This window comes from Bufo bufo, chromosome 4 (genome assembly GCF_905171765.1).
Source record: "Bufo bufo chromosome 4, aBufBuf1.1, whole genome shotgun sequence".
Lineage (NCBI taxonomy): Eukaryota > Metazoa > Chordata > Amphibia > Anura > Bufonidae > Bufo > Bufo bufo.
Window position 1 is genome coordinate 589,526,134 of NC_053392.1, and position 24,434 is coordinate 589,550,567.

Sequence of the window (24,434 nt, forward strand, 5' to 3'; positions counted from 1 at the left end):
CGGCCGCTACATAACTTCTGCGGATAAACCACTGCTTCTAAATGTAAGACTGCTCCCTAGCTGTCTTACATTTAGACCAGGCATAGAAAATGGTAAATGAGACAGGGCCCTCCGGCCCCTTCCCCACCACGCCCATGTTTTTAGACCTGGCTTGAGCGGGGAAAAGTCCAAGATTGCGGTGGAAAGGACCTAATATAGGTGTATTTCTGTTTAGTAAATGGGCCCCATAGTGTCTACCCTTAGACCATACTCAAGACTACTTTTACTACCAATTTGGGAAGTCATCACAAGGCGGTTTTTCTGTATATTCTTTCATAAAAATGGGCAGTTGCTCTGGAGGCAGTAAATGAGCTGTACATGTGAATTTGTGAAACTAATGTAAAATGTTTGTTTTTAATCACACAGTAACGAAAGAGGAGAGGAGAGGGAGAGGGGGTAGGAGGTGGTGATGCTGCAGTGTTGAGATTCCTGCTGTGAGAGGGAGGAAAGATCAGCATCTCACTGGTCAGAGCCCCTAGTACACACAGTACCCCTTAGAGACATGGGAGGTTATTTATCAAGATGGCTATTTTTAACTGGCGGTGGATGTACTGAATTTATGTAGAGGCGCCAGCCCCTACATAACTTTGGCACATCTACCGCATGTCTAAATCTACAGGGTGGGACATTTATATGGATACACCTTAATAAAATGGGAATGGTTGGTGATATTAACTTCCTGTTTGTGGCACATTAGAATATGTGAGGGGGGAAACTTTTCAAGATGGGTGGTGACCATGGTGGCCATTTTGAAGTCGGCCATTTTGAATCCAACTTTTGTTTTTTCAATAGGAAGAGGGTCATGTGGCACATCAAACTTATTGGGAATTTCACAAGAAAAACAATGGTGTGCTTGGTTTTTACATAACTTTATTCTTTCATGAGTTATTTACAAGTTTCTGGCCACTTATAAAATGTGTTACATGTGCTGCCCATTGTGTTGGATTGTCAATGCAACCCTCTTCTCCCACTCTTCACACACTGATAGCAACACCGCAGGAGAAACAGCATAGACAATTGCCTTCAGATGACCCCAAAGATAAAAGTCTAAGGGGGTCACTGGATATGCGAAATTGCTACATGATGATGTGTTTCCCTCTTTATGCACTGAAGCTGGCACGTTCCCTGAGTTTTTCCAGCAAGATGGTGCACCACCACATTCTGGGTGTCAGGTCCGAGCATTCCTAGATGAACAGTTTCCTGGAAAGTGGATTGGTCGTCGTGGGCCAGTTGAATGGCCCCCAAGGTCTCCCGATCTGACCCCCTTAGACTTTTATCTTTGGGGTCATCTGAAGGCAATTGTCTATGCTGTGAAGATACGAGATGTGCAGCACCTGAAACTGTGGATACTGGAAGCCTGTGCTAGCATTTCTCCTGCGGTGTTTCTATCAGTGTGTGAAGAGTGGGAGAAGAGGGTTGCATTGACAATCCAACACAATGGGCAGCACATTGAACACATTTTATAAGTGGTCAGAAACACCATTGTTTTTCTTGTGAAATTCCCAATAAGTTTAATGTGTCACATGACCCTCTGCCTATTGAAAAAACAAAAGTTGCATTCAAAATGGTCGACTTCAAAATGGCCACCATGGTCACCACCCATCTTGAAAAGTTTCCCCCCTCACATATACTAATGTGCCACAAACAGGAAGTTAATATCACCAACCATTCCCATTTTATTAAGGTGTATCCATGTAAATGGCCCACCCTGTACACCAGCTCCCAATTTTGAAAGAGCCTGAAACAGCCATAGGAAATGATAAATGAGAATGCCTACCAGCCTGCCCCCTTCCTCATCCATGCCACGCCCCCTTTTTTAGACCTGGCATGAGCTGGGAAAAGTCGTAGATTGCAGCACAAATAACCTTTGCACCGCAATCGGCGACAGATATACACCAAAAAGTGGTGTATATCTGTTAGTAAATTATCCCCATGGTGTCTACCCCTAGAACATCACCAAGACCACTTTCACTGCCATTTTGGGTGGTCATCTCAAAGAGGTTATCTGTATATTTTTTTTATAAAAACTCTACTCGAGATCAAGTTTGAATAGCGGCTTTTGAGGCAATAATTGAGCAGTACTGATGAATTTATGCTTTTATTGATTTAGGGTCCATTCACACGTCCGCAGTGTTTTGCGGATCCGCAAAACACCGGGCCGGCACCCCAATAGAAATGCCTATTCTTGTCCGCAGTTGCGGACAAGAATAGGACATGTCCTATTTTTTTGCGGAGTCGCGGACCGGAAGTTCGGGGCTGCGGACGTGAAATGCGAATGCGGACAGCACACTGTGTGCTGTCTGCATCTTTTCCGTCCCTATTGAAAATGAATGGGTTCCGCACCCGTTCCGCAAAATTTCGGAACAGATCCGGACCCGGACCATTCATACGGACGTGTGAATGGACCCTTAATTTAAGCTTTTATAAATTGTTTATTTTCAAATACACTGTAACTGAAGAGGAGAGGAGAGAGGGAGGGGGTAGGAAGCGGTGAGGCTGCAGTGTTGACGCTTGCTGTGAGAGGGAGGGAAGAGCAGCATCTTACTGGCCAGAACCCCTGGTAAGAAAATACGCAAAATGTGCAAGTTAGGCACCACATTTCTCAGTATGGAATAACTAAAACATTTCTACTGTTGCCTAAGAAGTCATAGGATTTTTTTTGCAACAGGTACTGTTTTAGTACCCTTCTTGGCACCATAGAGACATGTCTGAAATTAACACCAATTGATGAACTTATAAAGAAATGGAAAATAAAAAGATGACAGGGAAGCTTTATAGCATCTTCTGTATTGCTGTCTGAGGGGTCATCATTCCTTTTGTGTCTTACGTCTTAATTCATGTGCTTAATTATAAAAAAAAAAGATGGAAGGAAAGACAGAAGATAGATGGTGAGAAATGTGATTGAAAATGTTAATGTATGGCTAAGGACGACCGGATAACAAATGATACGTTTACCAGTATGCTCGACCTGGCGCAATTAATACCGCTGGTCATGCATGGCTTTCTGTGATGGAAAATGTGAGGAAAGGGATTCTGGAAAAAAAGAAGAAAATATATATATATATCTAATGTGTAGCTCATTTTCTGACATGTCAGAATCATGGCCTTTAAAAAAAAGCAGCACTTTCACACCTCATTTACCATATTCACTATAGGGCCAGCAGTCAACAGCAGGCCTCGATGCAGGAAGGTCAGCAAGAAGCTATTAGCAGGGGTTCCCTCCTGAGATTCTCCTGCTACTTATTGAGCTTGAGGTTAGCATGACAGTATGCCGAATAACTGGGCTGTGGGTTTTTTAACAGTTAGCCAAGATTTCCCCATAGTGTTTGTCACTTCAGAAAATTGCAGGAGAAAATGAAGTCCCAGACAGCCCATCTCGGTAGCAGGCCTCATAAGTTGTTTTAAAAGAAGAAGGATGTGTCGGGCCTGAAAAATATGCCACAATCCCACAGGATTACTGTCAGAGGGAAATAATAGAGATGACAGATACAGGGAAGTTCTCCCAGTACTTTCCCAAAAAAATAAAAAAAATTCAACATTTTAAAATTGCAGATATTGATGCCGTGGGTGCAAATTTTTGGAATGAATGAAATACAATAGAAAAAAAATATTTTTTGAATAATAATATTTGAATCGATTGCTAAATCTGGTTAAAAATACGTAAAGGGGTTGTCTAAGGTTATAAAAACAGGGCTGTTTATTTTTCAAAAAACACCGCCACATCTGTTGACAGGTTGTCGGTGGCATTACCTCATTGACCTCAGTGATGCTGAGTGGCAATACCAGACGCATCCCATGGACAGGTGTGGCTCTGTCGTAGTAAGAAAGTACATGTGTACTACATCATATCTTGTAGAATTACTTAAAAAAGGGGTTGTCTCATCTCATACATCGCTAGGACTCGCTCCTATCTCCAGAAAGGAGCCCCCAGGGTCCCAGAAGTTTCATAGTGGTGAATGGACAGAGCACAGTGCATGCGCAGCCACCCTTCATTCACTGTTGGCTTGGCTAGTTCGGGCAGTCCCATTGCATGGTGCGCTCTCCATTTACCGCTATGGGACTTTCGGAGAAAAAAATTTTGTAACCGATTTTTGCATCATGTATGCGCAGCGTGCTCTCCTTCACTGGCGATAGGAGCATGCCCCGCACCTGTCGGACATTGATGGCATGTCCTAGCAATATGCCATCAATGTACGAGATGAGCCAACCCCTTTAAATGTTACCGTAGCTTGCTGAGGACTTCACTGCCGGGACTCCAGCTGGTCACTAGTACGGGGGTCTTAATTCCTCCATTCCTCATGGTTGGAGCTCACCACAGTCATGTTGATGAATGAGCAACTTGGGGCCCATGTACTAGTGATTGACTGAGGTCTGAGATCTAACCAGGAACCACTGGAGGTGTAAAGGCAGCAGTGGCACATAGGCCTTGGTGTCTGAGAGGGTCCCAAAGGTTTCTCTGCCACATATGAAGACACCAGTTTTATAATTGGTCTCTAGCGATGCTACAGATTTTGCACTGAGCCCAGTAGAAACCTGCAGATAGGTGATAAATGTTGATGAAAGCCAAGACTGTCTTTATAAACTCAGTAGTGGCCCCATTATCCACATACATAGATCTATGGAATAGATACCTTACCAGATGTACTCAAAGTATTATGTCAAAAGTTAAAACTCGAACAAAGTTCTGGTAGTCCAATACCCATCTGACTTTCTGGATTGTTGGACGGCTACGCATCCATACATACCGTAGAAGGTCCAGAAGAAATCACAGCTAAAGATCCATGAAGGTCTACTGGCCATGACTCAGTGGTATTATGCCAGTGGTTGGGTCTTGAACCTCCATTTTCAGGTAACCTAGTTGACCTGATTATGAGACTTTCTGGGATTAGATATGTTGGGGCACAATTATTAAGACTGGTGTTTTAGATGCAAGTTTTATTAAAGCCCTGCGCTGGCGGTGGATCTGCGGCAGTTATGTACAGGCACCAGACTCTACATAACATGTCGGATCCACCGCCGCTTCTAAATGTAAGACACCTTCCTAACTGTCTTACATTTAGACCATTTTCTATGCCTAAAACAGGCGTAGAAAATGGTAAATGAGACAGGCCTGCCTACTTTTTTAGACTTAGGGTGAGTGGAGAGAAGTCGCAGATTGTGGCACAAAGGACCTTTGCATCGCAATCCACGCCAGACATATGTATTTCTGTTTAGTAAATGACCCCCTTTATCTTTACACTATTTGCCTGCTCTATTGGTACATGAGCCTAACATCATATTTTCTACTTTTCTGTAATAGTTTTTGTGTTTTCTCTAAGATTCCAGGTGTCTACAATTCACCCTATAGACAATATCCGGATGAAATGGAGTTTCGGCTACAAAGAGCAAGACCTCTGAGCCATCGAGAACATCCAGAGAAGGACAACAATGGGGACTTTGTGGATTGGTCAGATTGCAGACACCCCTATTCATTCACAACCACCCAACCTCTTCCTCCGATTGGCAAGAAGAAACCACAGGTAGGCCATTAGTATATAGTAAGCATGTAACCATACAGGTAGAATAGGTTTGACAGTATTACCCTCAGTATAGGGCCATCTTTAGGACCAAACTTGCTTTGGCCCTGTAGTTTTGTCTGCACCTTGCTTAAAGGAGTTGTCTCCATGACAGTTCCTGTCTATATTCCCTTTATTAACCAAAGCAAAAAGCCTCTGGCCACTATTCAGTGGGGACCAAATAATATATTGTTTCCGTGGTCACAGGCGCAGTGTGAGAGTGGAACAAGCAAACCGTACACCAAGGACATCGCCATTACTACTTTACCATATAGGCATTGTATGGCAGTATTATTTAGCACTGAATGGTAGTTTTATTTTGGGCAGTGTTATGTGGGTACTATTTTGTTGTCACTGTATAGAAGTATTGTTTGGCATTGTTTAGCAGTATTTGGGTATAAACATTCATGTAAGGTGTATATATTATATATGGCAGTAGCACGCTGCTTACTTTTTGACCTGGCTTAATTTTCTATAAATCCAGGTCTGTTTATTGCACCCCTGTAGTGCACCAAAGAGCTTAATAGATAAGGTGGAATATTGTGTCGATCATATGGTTCTTGTGACCCCCCCTCCCAGCACATGCGCTGGGCCAATTCATAGGATGCCTCCATTGACTACTGGAAAGACCATTGTTACAGATTCGATTCGGCTGCTTAGCGGAATTTCAAAAAGTACATTTGTGACAAATTACCTCGTTGGTGAAGCACATTTTTTTTGTAGCGGATGCAATGAGGGGGAATGGCAATTGCGCCAAACCCCCATCATTTAACCCTTCAGATGCCGCGTTCATCACTGATCGCAGCATCGGAGATGACCATTGAAGACTGTCAGGGGTTAATCTGTGGGGGAAAAAAGAAAAATACGTACCTTATCCATTTGATTGAGAAGAGTCTGCCGCGGCTATCTTGATTGAAGATCCAGCACGAAATCCAGTGCTGGCCGGCGTGGTGACATCAAACATCACTGCACACGAGATTTCACGCAGGATCTTCAATCAAGATGGCCGCAGTGGTCTCTTCATGCTCAAATGGATGAGGTAAGTATGAATTTATTTTTACCGCCATTTTAGGGAAAATTGATTCGTTACCGTGCAGCACGAGGAAATTCAGCTTCGTGGCGAATCGAATTTTCCATGAAATTCAGATTGAAGCCTATTTCGTGAACTTCAGTTCGCTCAACACTAACCATAATATGCCATGGGACCCAACACAAATCCAATATCTTTGAACCCTGATGCTAATTGAGTGGCAAGGGTCACATGACTCATTGAGATCACATGACCGACACCATGTTTAGTCATGTACATAACTCATGGATACTGAACTTCACAGGACTCCTCCACTACAGGACTCTCTCCCGGCTTCCCCGGCCCAATCCATATGTGTATCTTATGGGGAAAGTGGAGAAAGTCGCTGCCAGATACTTCTGGTGGCGGCTTATCTTTCTGGAAAACAAAAGGATCAGGTGAAAATTTTCACTCCGCCAGATGATGTCAGGGGAGAATTGGGAGCTCCCCATATACATTCTCAGCGGGTTTGGCCAAAGACTAATGTGTATGGCCAGCTTAAGAGCGGTAGGTGAGAATGATTATAGTCTTCTCTATTAAAAAGCTGCGTTTTTTATCTTTTTAGTGGTTTTTCATGGTTTTGGCGGTTGCTAATCCTTGGAATGTCACCCGTTATACACATTGCCTATGAATACCGCACATCCGCCCCCGACATTGACCGAACCATTTAAATATCAAACTGCGTTTTACTAGACAGAAGTCGACATAAAGAATCTCTCCATAAAGGATCCTCGGATGTAACAACCTTCCAGCCCATCTGTGGCAGGAGCGGAGACTGCTCGCTGATACTTATTTGCCATTTGTGTTATTTACGGTCTATAACTTTTATGGTAACTGGTTCCTATTATTGGTTTCTATTAATGTAAAACATAAGTGAGCAGAAATGAGGCGTGAATCGTTCCTTTTCCTTCATCTTCACTTCCCGTCCAGCTGTGACTGGTTACTGACAAGCTATTAGAATATGGAGCAGTCAAGATACATTCTGTATGTCACCTAGGGTTGTTAGAGGATAATCACTAACTGTAGGGGGATCTATCTATCTCATATCTATCTATCCGGTTTGGGTCTGCCCAACTCTCCTCAAAGAGCAGATAAGCAGAGTGCAGACTTAAATAAAGTCTATGGAATTCTATGAACCCAATTACTGCTCACTCAGAGAACAGAGTCAAACAGAAACAAAGGATCACAGCTCTCAGCCCCTAGACTTGCACCTGTCAAAACTTCTGACATATCCATAGGACATGTAAGATATTTGTTAAAGTGATTGGTGCCCTTTAATATCTGGCTCCTGAGGGTTTTAACAGTAGGGTGACCTGTGATCTGCTGATCATCAGTGGATCTTTTTAACCAAAAGGAATTGTTCAAAGCAGAAAGCTCCTTTAAAGTGTACATGAGTTTTTAAAAGTTTACATGATGGCCGTTCTTCTTTGTACAGTCAGAACTGTGAAGTAACAGGCCTTTTTGGGCTTTCCTAATGTCTCTTTCAGCCACATTAGTCCCTGTTTCAGTTGCACAGATAGATGCATTTCACTCAGAAGCAAGATTTCTGTGAAATCTGCCAGCACTGTACTTCTGTGACGTCCTTATTCTTGCTTCCCACTATGTTTGTTTTCAGCTCCGAAGCTCACAGAACAGATGAGGAGGGGAGATCACAGTTACAGACACACAGGATTCTCCTAGAATCTTCAGAAGCTGTGTAGAATCAGTTCTTTTATCAGGCTCAGGATCTCAGCCAGCTCTGACACCCCCCATTTCCTGTGAATTGTCTTCTGTGTCTCTGGTACTAGGGACAGATCTTGTCTGACAACAGGCAGTGGACTGGAACTTAGGTGGAAGTGAGACTCTTAGTGGCCATGACTTTACAGTTTTTTCAGGTGGATGCAGGCCTATTCCTTAAATAAAGTGATTTAGAAATGTGCTAGTTACACCATTCTCTATTAAATGAAGGGTAACATTTTATATTTGGGTCAGTTATTTTTATGAATTGAAGATATTTGTTACTTTTATATGGGGGTTTGCATTAAAAATATACTATGTAAATCGAACCTCCAATTTTAATGATTGAACTTTCCTATAGGGTCCATTCCGTGACCCAGCTGAAGTACTTCAACAACGCTACAAGCCTTTGGTGCCAACCCTAAGAGTAGCAACATCATTTAGTTCCCTGGAAGAGGCCCGAGAAGAACTGAAGAGACAAGAATGGACGAAGGGTTTCCAGGAAGACAGGTAAAAAGGAAAATCCTGCAGACACATGACATCATTCCGACCACTCCCAAACCTAGACCACATTATCACAGGGTTCTTCTATTTCCCCCATCTCACACTTGATTAGAAGGGAATAATCCAGCTTCTGTCCATCATCTTGTAGAAATCACTGTCTGCAAGGAACACCTCTTCTATGTCACAACTTATTCCTAACTGTCAGCAGGACACAAGTTTAAAGGGGTTCTACAGTTTGTTTAAACTGATGAACTATCCTCTGGATAGATCATCAGCATCTGATCGGCGGGGGTCCGACACCCGGGACCCCTGCTGATCAGCTGTTTGAGAAGGCAGCGGCGCTCCAGCAGCGCCGCAGCCTTCTCACTGTTTACCGCTGGCCCAGTGACGTCACGACTAGAATCAACTTGCCTAGGCGGGGCTAAGCTCTGTTCACTTGAATGGAGTTTAGCCGCACCTAGGTAAGTTGATACTAGTCGTGACGTCACTGGGCCAGCGGTAAACAGTGAGAAGGCCACTGCGCTGCTGCCTTCTCAAACAGCTGATCGGCGGGGGTCCCGGATGTCGGACCCCCGCCGATCAGATGCTGATGATCTATCTAGAGGATACATCATCAGTTTAAACGAACTGCAGAACCCCTTTAAGGAAAACACACACGAGGTGCTGTGCGCTGTGCCTGTACAGTAGCATGTTACATGCAGTGTGCAAACTTCAGCCAACTGTAGGGAGGGGCAGAAAAGATTGGTGGGCAATATCTGGGAACAGGATGCAGCCTGAAGTCGATTCAGTGACAGTACTCAAGTTTAAAAAGTAGTTAGTTTATTCCTGGACTGTTACTGTACATGGATCCAATACATTCTGACTGATATTTCATTATTTGGCTTACTACAACCATGGAGGCAACAATGATATCAGACATCACGATTACCAAGAAGCCATAAAGTAAACCATAACTTTCACTGGAGTTTCCCTTTAACTAGGTCACTTCTATAGTTCAAAGTAGTAATACCCATCCATTTTAAAATGGAAAAGCCGCTACCTGTTACGGCAGAGGTCCACATCCGCAGCCACTCTTCTCTCCTGCTTCTTACTGACATTCCTCTCCTTTTGCAGGCTGAGACCTGAACCTGCTCGGGCCATAGGGTGTGTGCACACCCTTCCTCCAGCTCTTAAGGCGCCTATGCCTATGGGAAGGAGCCTGTGCAATAGGTGGTAGTTTGCTAGGTTCCTATAAAGGTGTGCTGTTGATACGTTTGTCTGCCTATGTACCGACTTCTGCTTATTTTCCCGATTTAACCCTTCACTGCCTGACCTGACCTTTGCCTGATTTTCATCCTGAGCCTTAGCTACCCACTCTGACCCTGGGCTGTTTATTGGATTAGGCAAACTCTGCCTGCCTGACCTCGGTCTGTCTCTAACTATGGATTTGCCCAATCCGTTGGTGCCCTACACCTAGTTCTTTTTACCCTTGTGGATCATCATTCACTACCACAGAGATTTCTCCAAGAGGTAGCAGCCGATCCCTGTATAGAGGTCAAAAGGTGAAGACCTGGAGGGCCACTTAGATAACCCTCTTAGGAGTAGCCTCAACCCAAATCTGTTCAAGTGTCACAGCGAACCCACATCCACTTTGTAACTGTACCTCATCCATACTGTATAAAGTGAAAACTCTTGGTATTACCAGGAACCCAGTTTGGAAACCACAGATTTTTACCACAGTCTTGAGTGTTGTATAGACTGCATCACCTACAGTATACATGTAGTGTGTTAACAGGACTAAGGTTATCTGGATATTAATATTTTCTGTACATTTCCTATATAATTACTGGACAACTGATCCTGAATTATAATATGTATTGTACTTAAGAGCTGCAATCATAATTCTGCTGTCTTCAAAAGTTTTCCCAGCATTCCTTACTTTCTCAGAGTTTGCCCTGTTGATTTTCATTCTAGTAAGGCCTCATGCACACGACCGTTGTGTGCATCCGTGGCCGTTGTGCCGTTTTCCGTTTTTTTTCGCGGACCCATTGACTTTCAATGGGTCCGTGGAAAAAACGGAAAATGCACCGTTTGGCAGCCGCATCCGTGAGCCGTGTTTCCTGGCCGTGAAAAAAATATGACCTGTCCTATTTTTTTCACGGCCAACGGTTCACGGACCCATTCAAGTCAATGGGTCCGTGAAAGAACACGGATGCACACAAGATTGGCATCCGTGATCCGTGGCCGTAGGTTAGTTTTTATACAGACGGATCCGAAGATCCGTCTGCATAAAGCTTTTTCAAAGCTGAGTTTTCACTTCGTGAAAACTCAGAACCGACAGTATATTCTAACACAGAAGCGTTCCCATGGTGATGGGGACGCTTCTAGTTAGAATACACTACAAACTGTGTACAAGACTGCCCCCTGCTGCCTGGCAGCACCCGATCTCTTACAGGGGGCCGTGATCAGCACAATTAACCCCTTCAGGTGCGGCACCTGAAGGGGTTAATTGTGCTGATCACGGCCCCCTGTAAGAGATCAGGGCTGCCAGGCAGCAGGGGGCAGACCCCCCCCCCCCCCCCCCCCAGTTTGAATATCATTGGTGGCCAGTGCGGCCCCCCCCCCCCTCCCTCTATTGTAATAAATCGTTGGTGGCACAGTGTGCGCCCCCCCCCCTCCCTCCCGCTATTGTAATAATTCGTTGGTGGCACAGTGTGCGCCCCCCATCGGCCCCCCCTCCCTCTATAGCATTAACAACATTGGTGGCCAGTGTGCGGCCTCCCATCTCTCCCCCCCCCCCCCATCATTGGTGGCAGCGGAGTTCCGATCGGAGTCCCAGTTTAATCGCTGGGGCTCCGATCGGTAACCATGGCAACCGGGACGCTACTACAGTCCTGGTTGCCATGGTTACTTAGCAATAGTACAATAGTAGAAGATTCATACTTACCTGCTCCAGGCTGCTGCTGCGATGTTCGTGTCCGGCCGGGAGCTCCACCTACTGGTAAGTGACAGGTCTGTGCGGCGCATTGCTAAATGAACTGTCACTTACTAGTAGGAGGAGCTCCCGGCCGGACACGAACCTCGCAGCTCCCAAGCTCCCAGGTAAAGTATGAATCTTTTACTATTGTACTATTGCTAGTAACCCGCTGCCACCAATGATCGGGGGGGGGGGGGAAGATGGGAGGCCGCACACTAGCCACCAATGTTGTTAATGCTATAGAGGGAGGGGGGCCAATGGGGGGCGCACACTGTGCCACCAACGATTTATTACAATAGAGGGAGGAAGGGGGGGGGGGGCACACTGTGCCACCAACGAATTGTTACAATAGAGGGAGGAGGGGGGGGGGCCGCACTGGCCACCAATGATATTCAAACTGGGGAGGGGGGGGGGTCTGCCCCCTGCTGCCTGGCAGCCCTGATCTCTTACAGGGGGATATGATAGTACAATTAACCCCTTCAGGTGCGGCACCTAAGGGGTTAATTGTGCTGATCACGGCCCCCTGTAAGAGATCGGATGCTGCTAGGCAGCAGGGGGCAGTCATGTACACAGTTTGTAGTATATTCTAACTAGAAGCGTCCCCATCACCATGGGAACGCCTCTGTGTTAGAATATACTGTCGGAAATGAGGTTTCACGATCTCACTCATATCCGACAGTATATTCTAACATAGAGGCGTTCCCATGGTGATGGGGACGCTTCAAGTTAAAATATACCATCGGATTGGAGAAAACTCCGATCTGATGGTATAAAAGGGACTCCAGACTTTACATTGAAAGTCAATGGGGACGGATCCGTTTGAAATGGCACCATATTGTGTCAACGTCAAACGGATCCGTCCCCATTGACTTGCATTGTAATTCAGGACGGATCCGTTTGGCTCCGCACGGCCAGGCGGACACCAAAACGACTTTTTTTTCATGTCCGTGGATCCTCCAAAAATCAAGGAAGACCCACGGACGAAAAAACGGTCACGGATCACGGGAAAACGGAACCCCGTTTTGCGGACCGCAAAAAAATACGGTCGTGTGCATGAGGCCTAAGTGTGTTTTTTACACCTATTTCTGGCATAAATAATCATGAATTAGCCAGGGCCGATATCCCCGCCCTTGCAATATTCTCACTCTGCCATCGCCATGTTTTAGTAGCCTTGGGGAGGGAGGCGTAAAGTGCAGATTGCGAATAGAAAAGTCACAAATGCACAAAAAAAGTCACAAAACCAATGGATTTGCGACTTTTCCACACCAAAAAGAGGCATAAGGGGAATGTAAATGTCCCCCCTTTATGTCCATATACCTTATAATCTGGCAAATTCAATATGTATGCAACTCCCAGAAATGTGCTGTACCTCTACTGGGGCTAATTTTGTCATCTCCATCTGTGATAATCAAAGGTCATCATATAATTCTCTTGACATGTAGTTATGGAATAAGTGATAGGAGTCTTTTCTGGGAGGGTCCAACCGCTGGAACTCCCACTGATGATAACTGGGTCCTGTGTCTCCCCATATTAACAGAGCGATGGTCAAGCTTGTGTGATGCCATTCCATCTATCCTTCTCGGCCTTCCAGGGATTGCCAAGCGCTGTATTCAGCCTTTCCTCCACAGTCCCATAGAGATAAATGGAGCGGCAGCGAGCATGTTCAACCACTGCTCCATTCATATGGGATGAAACACCACCCCCATTCTAGTGATCGGTCAGACGCCCACCCATCAGACTCATTCCTGTGGATAGGGCATGGGTATAAAACGTGGCATGATCCCTTTAATATATAAGCCAAATTTGTTTTGATGAGTCTGCACGTTTGTTGGTACCCTTCTGTTAAAGAAAGAAAAACCCACAATGGTCGCTGAAATAACATGAAACTGACAAAAGTAATAATAAATTAAAAATTTACTGAAAATCAGCTAATGAAAATTAGACATTGCTTTTGAATTGTAGTTCAACAGAATAATAAAATTTGAAAAAACATACTAATGAAACTGGCCTGGACAAAAATGATGATACTCCTGAAAATAATCTGACCATAGGGACATGTAAAACTAAGGTGTGTCCTGTAATTAGCATCACAGGTGTCTTCAAACTTCTAATCAGTCAGTCTGCCTATTTAACCACTTCCCATCTGGGCCCTTTGCCCCCTTCCTGACCAGGCCAAATTTTGCAAAACTGACATATCTCACTTTATGTGGTAATAACTTTGGAACGCCTTTATTTATCCAAGTCATTCAGAGATTGTTTTCTCGTGACACATTGTACTTCATGATAGTCATAAATTTGAGTCAAAATATTTCACCTTTATTTATGAAAAAATCCCAAATTTACCCAAAAATTTGAAAAATTCGCAATTTTCTAAATTTCAATTTCTCTGCTTTTAAAACAGAAAGTGATACCTCATAAAATATTTATTATTTAACATTCCCCATATGTCTACTTTATGTTGGCATCATTTTGGAAATGTCATTTTATTTTTTTAGGACGTTAGAAGGCTTAGAAGTTTAGAAGGAATTCTTCAAATTTTTTAGAAAATTGCCAAAATCCACTTTATAAGGACCAGTTCAGGTCTGAAGTCACTTTGTGGGGCCTACATAGTGGATACCCCCATAAATGACCCCATTGTAGAAACTACACCCCTCAAGGTATTCAAAACCGATTTTACAAACTTTGTTAACCCTTTAGGTGTTCCACAAGAATTAAAGGAAAATGGAGATCAAATTTTTAAATTTCACTTTTTTGGCAGATTTTCCATTTTAATCAATTTTTTTCTTTAACACATCGATGGTTAACAGCCAAACAAAACTCAATATTTATTACCCAGATTCTGCGGTTTACAGAAACACCCCACATGTGGTCATAAACTGCTGTATGGGCTCACGGCAGGGCGCAGAAGAAAAGGAACTCCACATGGTTTTTAGATGCCATGTCCCATTTGAAGCCCCCTGATGCACCCTTACAGTAGAAACTCCCAAGAAGTGACCCTATTTTGGAAACTAGGGGATAAGGTGCCAGTTTTATTAGTACTATTTTTGGGTACATATGATTTTTTGATCATTCATTATAACACTTTATGGGGCAAGGTGACCAAAAAATTGGTTGTTTTAGCACAGTTTCTATTTATTTATTTTTACAGCGTTCACCTGAGGGGTTCAGTCAAGTGACATTTTTATAGAGCAGATTGTTACGGACGTGGCGATATCTAATATGTATACTTTTTCTCATTTATTAAAGTTTTACACAATAATAGCATTTTTGAAACAAAAAAATTATGTTTTAATGTGTCCATGTTCTGAGAGCTATAGTTTTTTTATTTTTTGAGAGATTTTCTTATGTAGGGGCTCATTTTTTGCGGGATGAGGTGACGGTTTTATTGGTACTATTTTGTGGGACATACGCATTTTTGATCACTTGGTGTTGCACCTTTTGTGATGCAAGGTGACAAAAATTGCTTGTTTTGACACAGTTTTTTTTTTTTTTTTTTTACGGTGTTCACCCGAGTGGTTAGGTCATGTGATATTTTTATAGAGCTGGTTTTTACGGACGCGGCAATACCTAATATGTATACTTTTTTTTATTTGTTTCACTTTAACACAATAATAGCATTTTTGAAACCAAAAAAATGATGTTTTAGTGTCTCCATGTTCTAAGAGCTATAGTTTTTTTATTTTTTAAGAGATTTTCTTATGTAGGGGCTCATTTTTTGCGGGATGAGGTGACGGTTTTATTGGTACTATTTTGTGGGACATACGCGTTTTTGATCACTTGGTGTTGCACCTTTTGTGATGCAAGGTGCCAAAAATTGCTTGTTTTGACAGTTTTTTTTTTACGGTGTTCACCCGAGGGGTTAGGTCATGTGATACTTTTATAGAGCTGGTTTTTACGGACGCGGCGATACCTAATATGTCTATTTTATTTTATTTTTTCTATTCCTTACTTGGGAACTTTTTTTTTTTTACATGTCAAACTTTATTTTATTTTATTTTTTCAACCCTTTATTTTTTTTATTTTTTTTATTTTTTTTTACACTTTTCGTCCCCCATAAGGTCATACAAGACCTCTGGGGGACATTTGCTTCACTTTTTCTTTTTTTTTTCACTGTTGATTTCTCCTGTAACTGGGGCTGACATAGTAGCCCCAGTTACAGGACAAATGCACCCCTTTAGAGGCTGTACAGCAGCAATCCTGCGCTGTACAGCCTCACAGCAGGGCTGATCGAGGTCTCTGAGAGACCTCACACAGCTCCTGCACACTCCGGTCACGGCGGTCACATGACCGCCGGGCCGGAACAGGAAGCGCATAGCGCTTCCTTCTCTGCAGACACAGCGCTCGGTGAGCGCTGTGTCTGCAGCTATCGTGAAGGCAGGGACACCTGGGCACTGTCCCTGCCTTGTCTTAGGGTTGCCCTGCTGTCACTGACAGCGGGCAACCCGATCAGCAGCTGCACGATTAGCGTGCAGCTGCTATTTCTGACAGGACGTTCTAAAACGTGCTGTCAGAAATAGACGTCCACCCATAGGACGTTTATATCCTATGGGCGGACGTGAGGCGGTTAAAGGATGAAAAGTAGTTACTATGCTGTTTGGTTTCATGGTGTATACCACACTGAACATGGACCAAAGAAAGCTAAGGAGAGGGTTTTCTCAGGAGGTTAGAATTTTTTTTATAGACAAACATGTTAAAGGTAAAGGCTATAAGACCATCTCCAAACAGCTTAATGTTTCCGTCACTAAATTTGCACATATTATTCAGAAGTTTAAGGTCTACGGGACTGTAGCCAACCTCCCTGGACATGGTAACAAGAGGAAAACTGATTACAAATTGAAGAGGTAGATAATACGGATGGTAACCAAAAAGGCTAGCACAACTTGCAAAGAGATTAGAGGTGAACTCTAATGTCAAGGTACATCAGTGTCAGATCGTGCCATCCATCACTGTCTTAGCCAAAGTGAACTTGTTTCAACCACTGTTAAAAGCAAATCATAAAAAAGCGGGACTGGAATTTGCAAAAATGCCTATTGACAAGTCACAAGGCTTCTGGTAGAGTGTCCTTTGGACAGATGAGACAAAACTGGAGCTTTTTGGCAAGTCGCATCAGCTCTATGTTCACAGATGCAAAAATGAAGCCTACAAAGAAAAGACCATTGGAGGAGATTTATCTAATTGGTGTTAAGTAGAACTGTCTTAGTTGCCCAAAGCAACCAATCAGATTATACCTTTAATTTTTCACAGCTCCTTTGGAAAATGAAAGCTGGAATCTGATTGGTTGCTATGAGCACCTAAGCCAGTTCTACTTTACACCAGTTTGATAAATCTCCCCCATTGTACCTACTGAGAAACAATGAGGAGGCTCAGTTATGTTTTGGGTCTGCTTTGCTTCATCTGGCACAGGGTGTCTTGAATCTGTACAGGATACAAGGAAATCTCAAGACTATGAAGGAATCTGGTGCGAAATGTGCAGCCCAGTGTCAGAAAGCTTGGTTTCAGTTGCAGGTCATGGATCCTCCAACAGGATAATGACCCAAAAGACACAGCTAATGGCTAAGAGCAAAGCATTGGCCTTCTGTGAGGCCCGATCTAAATCCTATTGAACATCTGTGGAAGAAGCTGAAACATGCAGTCTGGAGAAGGCAACCTGAGACAGCTGGAGCAGTCTGCTGACGAGGAGTGGGACAAAATACCTGTGGACCCGGGCAGAAGTCTCATTGAGAGTTACAGAAATCACTCGATTATAGTGATTGTCTCAAAGGCTTGTGCAACAAAATATTAAGTTAAAGGGATTCTGTCACCAGGTTTCTCCCCTGTCAGCTAAAAATATGCTGATGTTCAGGGCCTCATCAGGATTCCTAATGTGGGCTTCTAAATGTGATCCGTAGCCTTATTTTGCTAAAAAACTGGTTTTACTAACCTGTCAGTCAAAGAAATAAGGTGCTCAAGAGGATGTCAAGGGATGCAAGGTGCCGGCCGCACCCACCGCCGTTCGTGCTCAGCGCATGCCTTTCCAGACTTCTGCACCGCCTCCTAATCCTCTGTGCCGCCTCTCGCTCTCCCTCCATCCCCCCTCCTCCTGCTGTAAGATCTCGCGTGCGCACAGGGCTCTGCATGATGCGCCCGTGCGGACTTCTCGATTTGGCCTCTTGAAGCGAAGTGCGCATGAGCCGGCACTTCGCTCAACCCAGGTATGACCTGCACTCTGGCGCCAGCCTCTCAGAGCCCTGTGCGCACGAGCGATATCTTACAGCAGGAGGAGGGGGGAGGGAGGGAGAGCGAGAGGCGGCACAGAGGATTAGGAGGCGGTGCAGAAGTCTGGAAAGGCGGTGGGTGCGGCGGGCACCTTGCATCCCTTGACATCCCCTGACATCCCCTTGGGCACCTTATTTCTTTGAGTGACAGGTTAGTAAAACCTGTTTTTTAGCAAAATAAGGCTACGGATCACATTTAGAAGCCCACATTAGGAATCCTGATGAGGCCCTGAACATCAGCATATGTTTAGCTGACAGGGGAGAAACCTGGTGACAGAATCCCTTTAAGGATACCATCATTTTTGTTCAGGCCAGTTTCATTAGTCTATTTATTAAAGATCCTGACATTGTGAACTAAGTATCATGACATATAGAGCGGCGCCCAGGGATCTCACTGCACTTACTATTATCCCTGGGCGCCGCTCCGTTCTCCCGTTATGTCCTCCGGTATGTTCGGGGACTTGGTTATAGTAGGCGGAGTCTGCCCTTGTTCTGCGGCGTCTCCTTCTCGCTCCTCCTCCCAGGCTGTAAGCTCTGCGATGCGATTGGCCAGCGCTACAGCCTAGGAGAAGGAGACGCCCGCAGAACAAGGGCAGACTCCGCCTACTATAACCAAGTCCCCGAACATACCGGAGGGCATAGCTGGAGAACGGAGCGGCGCCCAGGGATAATAGTAAGTGCAGTGAGATCCCTGAGCGCCGCTGTATATGTCATGATACTTAGTTCACAATGTCAGGATCGGTGAAAGGTCCTCTTTAAAATAATTCAATAGCAGTGTCTGATTTTCACTAGTTGAATTTCAGAAAAATCGTTATTTATTATTACGTTTGTCATTTTCAGTTATTTCAGTTACCATTGTGGGTTTTTCTTCCTTGCCTTGAAATACTGAGTGTTTTTTATAACACCTGACGTGTGTGGCACCAGTAGGTCAAGGAAGAAGGTACGCCATTAATGTCTGAGTTGTCAGCTCTGTAATTACCGTCATCGCATGCAACATTTAATAATCAAAAGAGGCTTTTTAAGTTATACTAGTAAATGATCTCACCCCATTAATACAGAATGCTCCACTGCAAGCAGTAAAATGAGAGATAGTCAACGAGCAAATCATATTTTACAAATGAGCGCCCTGGGGCACGGTTAAAGATGATTACCCGCTTTTGATCCAGAATTCCTCTGTCTTTTGCAGCTAATTTCCACTGGATATTTACAAAGCTGCGCCTTCATTTTTTTTCCCCAGCTTAATTTTTCTAATGATGCTATGTTTTTTTAATAACACTGGGGATGGAGATATTAAGACTTTGTATAATTAACAAGTTCTGACTTCTTCTGAGGTTCTTGACTTTCTCTTTTATTTATAAAAGGAGGTCATTATATTTTCATCTATTAAACCAGAACCGTCGTATTTCACTCCGGTACATATTAGACATTCTGCTTCCGGTTAAAATCTGACAAATTCAATATTCGGCTCCTTGCAAATCTGTGAATGTCTCACATTCAACAGGGCTCTTGGCACATTGGATCCCAAAAAGCTAAGCCAGGGGGATTTGTTGCAAACCTTAACCCTTTTCCAACCCTGCACCATAATATACAGTGCTGGAAGCATGTACTGTATCTAGGAGCTTATCAATATCAGAACGTGGGGGGTTCCGGGATTTCAGCTGCTTACAGGAACTGCGGTATGCCAGAACCAGGCACAATTAGGTACACTGTGAAGTTTCCATGTCTAGTTACAACAGCTGGAATGGGACTGAGCTGCAGTAACCAGACATTGCCACTACACAGTGTATAGATTGGAGCCTCCATTTGGCACACCACGGCTCCTGCAGACTGCTGAACTGACCGCTGAAACCACTGCCGATCTAATATTGATGACCTATCTTATAGATAGGTTGCCAATAGTGTTGAGCGAATCAGGGAAAATTTGATTCGCCACAAAGCCAAATTTCCCTATACTTTATGGTAGCGAATCGATTTTTCCTGAACTGGTGTTAAAAAATAAATAAAAATCATGCTTACCTCATCCATTTGCTCGCGACAGCCAGCCGCCACCATCTAGCTTGAAGATCTTACACGTATGACGTCACCACGGGCCGCGCAAGATTTTGCGCAAGTTCTTCAAGAAAGAAGGCGAGGACCAGCCCGCCGCAAGCAAATGGATCAGGTAAGCATGATTGAATTTATTTATTTATTTTTTTACACCAGATTATTGCTATCAGATGCCGTGATCATGCATGATGCATCTGAGGAGTACAATGACGGGGGCGGTGCAATCGCCACTCCCTGTCAATGAACCCGCTACTTACAAAGGAATGCGCTTTGTGATTAAGTAATTTTTCACGAAGCAAATTATTTTGTAAAATTTGTTGAAGCAGCGAATCGAATGTTACAAAACTTCGCTCATCTCTAGTTGCCAATATTAAAGTCCCGGAGACCTCTTTAACTCCCAGCATCTGAAATCATGTGGGCATACCAGTTGTGTCTATACAATCACAGAGTCATGTTTGATGTGATTGACAGCTGCCACCCCAACAGAAAACCGTGAGGGTGAAGATCAACATAAGTGATGCCATAACCGGGGCATCATACAGTAGATAAAAAAATTCAGATCAGAGTCCCTTTGTGGGACAAAAAAAAGATTAAAAAAATAATTAGTAAAATACACATACAAAAGAGAAATTTAGTTTTTGAAGGGGTTGTCCTAAGGTTGACACTTATCACCTATCACTTGGGAGTTGCACCTCTTGGATCTCCACTGATCAGGAGAAGATGGATTTGCAGTCTATAGGACTGAAGAAGGTAGCCATGCACTCAGCTATCTCATTCTGACCTGTAGACTTTAAATGGAGCAGAAGCATACATTTTTGACCATTGATCCATTCAATCGGTGGTCACTAAACTCCCATTTTCATAATCGTTGAGGATCCTAGTCGTGGCCCCCCAGTGATCAGAACAGAGACAAACACAAACAAACAAACACATCTCTTAGCTCCTAGACTTGCACCTGTCAAAACTTCTGACATATCAATATGACATGTAAGATATTTGTTAAAGTGATTGGTGCCCTTTAAAATCTGGTTCCTGGGGGTCTCAACAGTGGGATGACCTGTGATCTGCTGATCATCAGTGGATATTTTTAACAAAAATGAATTGTTCAAAGCAGAAAGCTCCTTTTAATGTGTACCTGAGTTTTCAAAAATGTGCATATGGCTGTTCTTCTATGTACAGTTATAACTGTGAAGGAGCAGGTCTTTTTTGGGCTTCCCTTATGTCTCTTTCAGCCGAATTCCCTGTTTCATCTGCACAATTAGATGCATTTCACTGAGAAGCTGGGTTCGTCTCCATTCTGTGAAATTTGTAGATACATGATTAGCATCAATCTTGGAACAACATTAAACAACATAATTAAAAGGGTGAATTCATGGTCAGCAGATGACTTATGGTTCTAGCTAATGGGATCTAGCTAATTGTCCCATTATCTGTAAATCAGGTCACTAGCTTCTTTGGAGGCATGTGTGCACATATGGATGCATGTCCATTGTTCTGGGTTCTTTGTTTCCATGTCTTATATTTCCCTGCAATCAGTTCATATTTTTGACAGGATGGGAGGATGCATGTGTGCACATATGAAATGCAAGTGCACGCATCTGTCCATAGTTATGGGGTTTTCTTCCATGACTTTTGTATTTTTGTTCCATCCCAACCTACACTCCTCATTGCAAGCAGTCTATATCTTTAAGGGGAGGCATGTGGGCACCTATGGATGCATGTACACACATATATCCATTGTTATGGGGCCTTTGTTTCCATGACTTATTTATATTATTTACTTCACTTATTATATTATTACTTACTTCACTGCAGTCAGTTCATATTTTTGGAAGAGGGGATGCATGTGTGAACATATGGATTCAAGTGCACCCATTTGTCCATAGTTATGGCGTTTTCTTCCGTGACTTATTTCTGTTTGTATTTTATATTATATTTACCTAACCAGTAAGATGGAACCGTCCATGTGTGGGCCCCACGTATGGTTCTATAGAGAGACAGAGATCGTTCATTTTTATTGGTATTTTTTTTAGGTTTATTTCATTTATATATTTGTATATATTTAGTTTTATAAAATAAATACTATTTTATCTACAAGCACTGGAACTGGTCTTATGTTGGTTACAAATGCAATGAGCTATATCTTTAGTTCCACCATTATGGAGACCAAATAAGATCCACAAGGCTGAATCGTTTCGTCAACATCTGTAAACCTGGACACATGGTCCGTAAATGACTACGTCTTTTTAGCACGGTGCTATAAACAAGTTTTAAGTGTGTTCCACTAGACTGATGCCTTTGAATTCCTCTTGTGCATGTTAATAATCAGATATGACGCGAGTACGTACAGTATTCCCACCGCCACGCAGTGTAATTTAGCTACCAATATCTTGAATGTTCTAAGGCGGATTTCTCCATCGCCCGCCATGGCTTTTCAGCCATAGGATCCCAAGAGATAGCAAATTTTCTTTCATGTCGGAGCATAAGAAAAATGTACTATTAAAATGCAATTCAGAAGTGATAAAAATTGTAAGTGCGGCAGCCGGCTCACAGCACCTCTTCTGTATACTCAGGGACATTGGGGCCACATTAATTTTTTCACTGATGTCCATCCCATGTGCAAATTAGCCTTGCAAGTAGTATAATCTGTCTTGTATGAGTGCTGCAGATCCCAGGAGGATATACATGCTTCTGCACTGTTGTATAATTTAAAGCTAAATTAACGAGATTTAATTGCAGGATTTGTTAGCCTTTTATCAAACGTTCCTTAAAAAAATGTCTTTAGTTTGAAGGGGTTTTGTTTCATATATTTTTTTATTATTTTAAACTAAAGTAATAAGATAAAAAATGTTTGAGATCAATTTCAAGAGCAACAACCTAGATTGTTATGTTAGCCTTTATTATAATCCTTTTGATTAAACTATTCTAATGCGTTCCCTAGCAATTATCTGTTTTATGTATTATTTTTGAAATAATGATTCCATAAAAAAGATCACATTAAGGCTACATGCACACAACCGTATGTATTTTGCTGCCCGCAAAATTCGGATCCGCAAAAGAGGATGTACGTGTGACATCCGCTTTTTTGCAGATCCATTGTAACAATGTCAATGCTTGTCCGCAAAACGGACAAGAATAGGATACACATTTTTTGCGGGACTACGGAACGGACATACGGATGCGGACAGCACACATTTTTTGCAGACCCATTGAAATGAATTGGTCCACATCCTATCCGCAAAAAGAACGGAACGGACACGGAAACAAAATATGTTCGTGTGCATGAGGCCTAACTGTGTGAATATTCTATGAAATCTTATCCAGATGGATAGTTTTCTGGATGTAATTTTTTGAAGTTACTTCATGTATACTTCTTCCAATCCTGGCTCTTTAACTTCCTCTTAGTTTGGACTTTTAACAAAGCTGTTTTGCTTAACTCTCTCAGTCAGACCATCACTGCGGCCATAGAAAGTTGCCCTCTGGTGACTCCATTAGAGCATCATACATTACACTGATCAATGCAATGCTCTTCTATGGGCATCTTTATCTACGCTTATCAAGAGAACCATAGAGCTGTCATGGTCTTATTCCAACTCTACACCTACTATTTTCATGATGATTACCCATCAGAAAACATCTTACCCTGACAGCAGCAGTAAACTGACAATGGATTACCTATCTATATAGAAGTTTTATCTCCCTGCCTTGATTGCCACAGTCAACACAGTTACTTTTCAGCGACATAGCACTGCCGAAATGAAAAAGAAAAACAGCCAAAAATTATTTAAAAAATTGTTTTCTAAGAATATTGAGTTTAAAGAGTTTTTCCATGAGCTTTATATCGATAAACTGTCCATAGGTCATAAATATCTGATCGTGGGGGCCTGACTCCCAGCATCTCTGCCAATTAGCTGATTGAAGAGGCTGCGGCGCACCGATGAATAGCTTCTTAGGCCTGTGACATCACTGTACATCAGTCACATAGAATCGGTCACATGGGCCTGAGCTGCAGTACCAAGCACAGCCACTATGCAATGGACAGCACTGTGCTTGGTAAGCTGTGAAGAGGCCACAGCACTCAAGGGTGTCAGGAGTCAGACCCCTACCAATCAGATATTGATGACCCATCCTGAGGATAGGTCCTCCATATTAAACACTTGGAAAAACCCTTTAAGAATACTTTTTAAGGAAGTGTCTGTATAAAGAGTCATTTTTTGGACAAACCCTTTTTGAACAATGTTCTAAATATGACTTGTCGGGTTGTTCTGTCTTCATACACATTCACACAGTGTGCA

At 43.1% G+C, this 24,434-nt stretch overlaps 1 protein-coding gene across 1 annotated transcript in view; it reads left to right on the forward strand.

Moving 5' to 3' along the window:
* The window catches only part of SPATA17 (spermatogenesis associated 17), a 205,205-nt gene that overhangs the window by 131,163 nt on the left and 49,608 nt on the right, over positions 1–24,434 (forward strand). Inside the window, exons 7-8 of the mRNA XM_040427611.1 lie at positions 5,358–5,558; positions 8,741–8,889. Of these exons, the coding sequence (XP_040283545.1) occupies positions 5,358–5,558; positions 8,741–8,889 (350 nt within the window). The remainder of the gene's footprint in view (positions 1–5,357; positions 5,559–8,740; positions 8,890–24,434) is intronic.